The sequence below is a fragment of the Botryllus schlosseri genome, chromosome 1 (assembly GCF_051294905.1).
Source record: "Botryllus schlosseri isolate E-star chromosome 1, Bs_hap1, whole genome shotgun sequence".
Taxonomy (NCBI): Eukaryota; Metazoa; Chordata; class Ascidiacea; order Stolidobranchia; family Styelidae; genus Botryllus; species Botryllus schlosseri.
In genome coordinates, this window is record NC_137236.1 from 9,007,023 (window position 1) to 9,011,015 (window position 3,993).

The 3,993-nt window shown below is 42.1% G+C and overlaps 1 protein-coding gene across 2 annotated transcripts; it reads left to right on the forward strand.

Annotated features, from left to right (window-relative positions):
* Nucleotides 1-774: 774 nt before the first annotated feature.
* On the forward strand, nucleotides 775-3,723 carry LOC145440660 (uncharacterized). Of its 2 annotated transcripts, XM_080318383.1 has the most exons (4): nucleotides 775-967; nucleotides 1,806-1,841; nucleotides 1,923-2,033; nucleotides 3,190-3,723. In XM_080318383.1, exons 1-4 carry the CDS (start codon nucleotides 859-861, stop codon nucleotides 3,540-3,542), a joined length of 609 nt encoding a protein of 202 aa, XP_080174509.1. In that variant the 5' UTR covers nucleotides 775-858; the 3' UTR covers nucleotides 3,543-3,723. The 2 variants fall into 2 exon arrangements, with proteins under 2 accessions (XP_080174509.1, XP_080174501.1); XM_080318375.1 differs by having other exon boundaries at nucleotides 778-967; nucleotides 1,806-2,033.
* The last annotated feature ends 270 nt before the right edge of the window (nucleotides 3,724-3,993 follow it).

The following is a 3,993-nucleotide window of genomic DNA, read 5'->3' on the forward strand; positions in this document are numbered from 1 at the left end:
ATTGATGCTACGATTCAAGAGCAGTTTCACTATTTTGTGCGAACACACCCACATCGCGATTACGTAACGTGTGGATTTAGTGGCAAAGTGATATTGTTGCGAGTGAATATTGTTCTTGGGCTCGCCCTTTAAGCTTCTAAGGAAATCACTGCACGATACCCCCGGAAAAATCAACGAACTTCTTGAGAACAACGGGAGTGCGATATCTGTGATCTTTGTACTGCAGTGAATTTAGTGCTTGATTAATCAATAATACGATACGCTGAATGCAAAATAAAGAAGCTCTGTGTCTCAAAGAAGCTCTTCGAATACAAAAGTGATAATTTAATTCATTTTCCTTTCGTGTCCTAAATTCCGGCTGACTGGTGCGAATGAATTTTTTTTTTTTTAAAGTGTGAATGGACCTCACAAAGGTTGAAAAGCACTGCTCTACTCAATGTCACGACATCGGCTCCCATTATAGACACGTACCAGTAATTATATACGAGTGCACTAATCGGAAAAGCGAGTTACAAATCAGCAATGTCGAATCGGTGAGCCTGTCTGCATTAGCATTGGTCTGGAGCGTGGCGTTTACGCTCAGCGTCGCGACAAGTGCATGGCATTCGTTCTTCAGCAAGATATCGTACTGTACAGCACTAACCCATTGCGTTGGTGCGTGGCGTTTATTTTCAGCGTTGAAGCAAGTGGCATTCATTCTTCAACAAGATGTCGTACTAGCGCTAACCAATTGCGTTGGTGCGTGGCGAATATGGGCAGATGTCTGCTGTTGCACATGATACATGGGTCAATATAAGTCGCATTTACAATGAGAGTGCTTATTTTGATCTGAACAGTTGAAAGTATATTTTCTTAACCATGAGTTTTGGTGGTGGGGACCGACGACGGTCTAGATCGCCGCTTATCAAAGAAACCCGTCTTACCGATGATGATGAAGCCGACTCTGAACACGGAGATCAGAAACGGGGTAAGAGTATCAAATCATATCCCCATAGCATCATATATACGCAACATATATACTTGTACTGAGCATATTCTGCCTATATGTACATTGTACAAGTGTCGTTGATTCAAAATCCATCAACAGCATTTAAACCAAACTAGATGCATTTTCAATTAGAATTTTTTCAAATGTTAAGTAGGGGTGAAATTGTCATTACGAAGGAACTCCTGCGTTAAGTTAACATAATATACTCGATGCAATCTAATCGATGCAATCTAATCGCCAGGATCTATCTTGCAAGTTTCGAAGCTACCATTGCCGAGTGGCTGTAAAATGAATGAGATTCCATATTCAATTCGTAATACACATGTAAATGCAATTTATCAGAATGTAGCGTAAATGTAAATAGTTCACTGTTACGAGTAGTACCGTCTTTTCTTAGCTAGCTATTTCTTGTGCGTGTCGTGGGATGCACATATCATTTTATGCAAGCACAAATAACGCCACTATGAATTTTAGTAACTGGTGCATACAAATGGTCGTTCGTCATGTGAACGGGGTTCGGTCGTCTGGGGAGTAACGTAGATTAGCGAGACATCAACTATCGTGCCGCAAAGAAATGATATTGAATTGAAGAATGTACCCGGAAATAATCTATATATTGCTAAATTTGATAAATAACTTCAAGCCCGTTAGAGTTTGACCACTCCCATTTAGCGGTTACAGTTTCGAGTTATAAAGCTTCCGACTGCAATCGTGTCACCTTTTGCTGGACACGGGTTATATACATTTAGTCTTGCATATAATGAAAGTGAGAATGAACCTGCGGCATTGATCGAGTCGGACCAACCATCAATTACAGAAGTTGCAAGAAGCGGAACTAGCCAGACGGCGCCTGGTAAGATACTCAAAAACGAATCGAAATCGAATAACGTTGTAAGCGTTGGGAGAAGTAAACCGGCGATCGAGTCCGTTGTAGCTGACGAAGCCAGTCGACCTGTTTCCGAAGGATGGTTCCCGTCCAACATTATCCACAGAAGATCGCAGCTTGGGGAAAATGCTCCTATGGCGGCGCCAACACCACCATCACGTGAGTTTGCTTGATAATATTAGCGCAATATAAAACACCTCGTACGATTGGGCATCAACGCGGTTCTGGTGTTAGTTGACTCCCTTTACCTCACACGAGCTGCATGCATCATTAATTCATCTGAGCATTCATTGTCACCACGCTGTACATCAAATAGCTTGATACCTTTAGGTGATTTATCGCATTTCCAACATGCACAGTAAACACATGCGTGAATTATGGTGTATTTCCCAGATTTTCACAATGGCGTAGATTGCATCAATTTCCGTCATGATATTTGTTGCTTTCTCTCATTACGATAGTGGAAAATGAATTAACAATACGGCAATTTTCGGGGAAATCCGCACCCCAGGGGTGGAGCTGAAATGTGTATCTATGGAAGCACAGCTTCGTACCAGAAAGTCCCAATTCATGATTTTCACCGTATGGTCGGAATCGCCGAAATACATGAGTTTCAGTTACAGCTATGGTTGCATTCGAAGCAAAAATTACCTTAAAACAAACTTGGAAAAAGCTATTGTTTGAAACATGCTTTCATTTGTTTTTCGTTTCGTTCTTTGTTTTGGCCATAACGTCTCGAATCCCTAATTGTTAGTGCTAATTGACACTACGAATTGAATGTAGGCTGTCGCCGTCGACGAAAAAAGGCTTCCGACCCCTGTCATTAACGAGACAGAAAATATCTCCAACCTGACCTACATCGTTATGCAGTATTTTTACGGTCGGTGATCGTTACCATCTAAACATCAATTCCGTACAAAATGATCTATATCTACGTGCTACTACTGTCGAACCGACTGCGATTTCGAGGGTTCCAGCCACTCCACAACGGATACGTCAACTATATCGGGTGCAAATGGTCCTTAGGCTCATACTGCATGTATTTTCGAAAGTATTTATAAAGTTGTAGCATAATTTTACAAGAGGTTTCAATTTTTAGGGCCTATTTCAGAACATTGTTTTAAACAAAGTGTTTTAAAACGTCTGTTTTATATTCAACCCTAGTTGCAGCGCCGTGTGAAAGCATCTTGAATTTTGCCCATCGGTGCCATGCCTCCCTTAGAAAGAGATAATTAGGAAGAGCTAAGTTGATAACGCTCGGTTCGTTACCTGCCCATTTATGCAAGACTTAATTCCGATTCGAACACATCGACAGGTCAGCAAACAATGAGAATCCACCGTCTACTAGCACAGCGAACAGCGTGGCTTCTGAAGCTGAGGATCTACACCGCAGTGATAGCGGTTATGTTCGTTATCGCCGTCATGGCTCTGATTATCGTCGGTGTGACTTGGCTGCCGAATGCCGATGGGAAAACGGTTTACGTTTACTCTGTGGCTGCCGTCGTAATCGTTGTGCTTTGTATTCTGGCTGGTCTGGGACTGTGGTTCGTGAGATGGCTGATGCGATTGTTAGATCCATTGAATGACGAAGAGGAAGAGGACATGACGGTCTCCCAGGATGATGGCGAAGCCGACCTAGCGAGTAGATTACGAGATGCTCGATTATAGCTTTCGCACCCCTATTGTATGATTGAACACATCACGATTGACATGACATTGGTCCCCTGTTGAGTTCGAAACATCTTAGTTTAACGTTGCAGTATGGAATAAAATACATCGAAAGGTTTGTGTATGCAAAAAGTTACGCCGCGAGATCTTGTGTATAAAAATAAACATGTGTGAGTTAATACATTATCTTGTACAATGTCGGTAAGGAAGCCCAGGGTATACCGTCGCATACCATTTGCACTTAGTTGTTGATTTGATTGATTTACCCATCCGCATTGCGTCACAGACAGATACCTAAAAAAAGTGTCGGACTTAAACACGACCGTGACCCACGTCTGCACGGAGTTTGGAATCCCAGAGTCGAGCAAGAGCAATTTGAACTGCAACTCGATAATTACCGTTTTAAGATACGACTCGTCTGTGGTTCATATTCTGTAAACCGTCCAAAGCG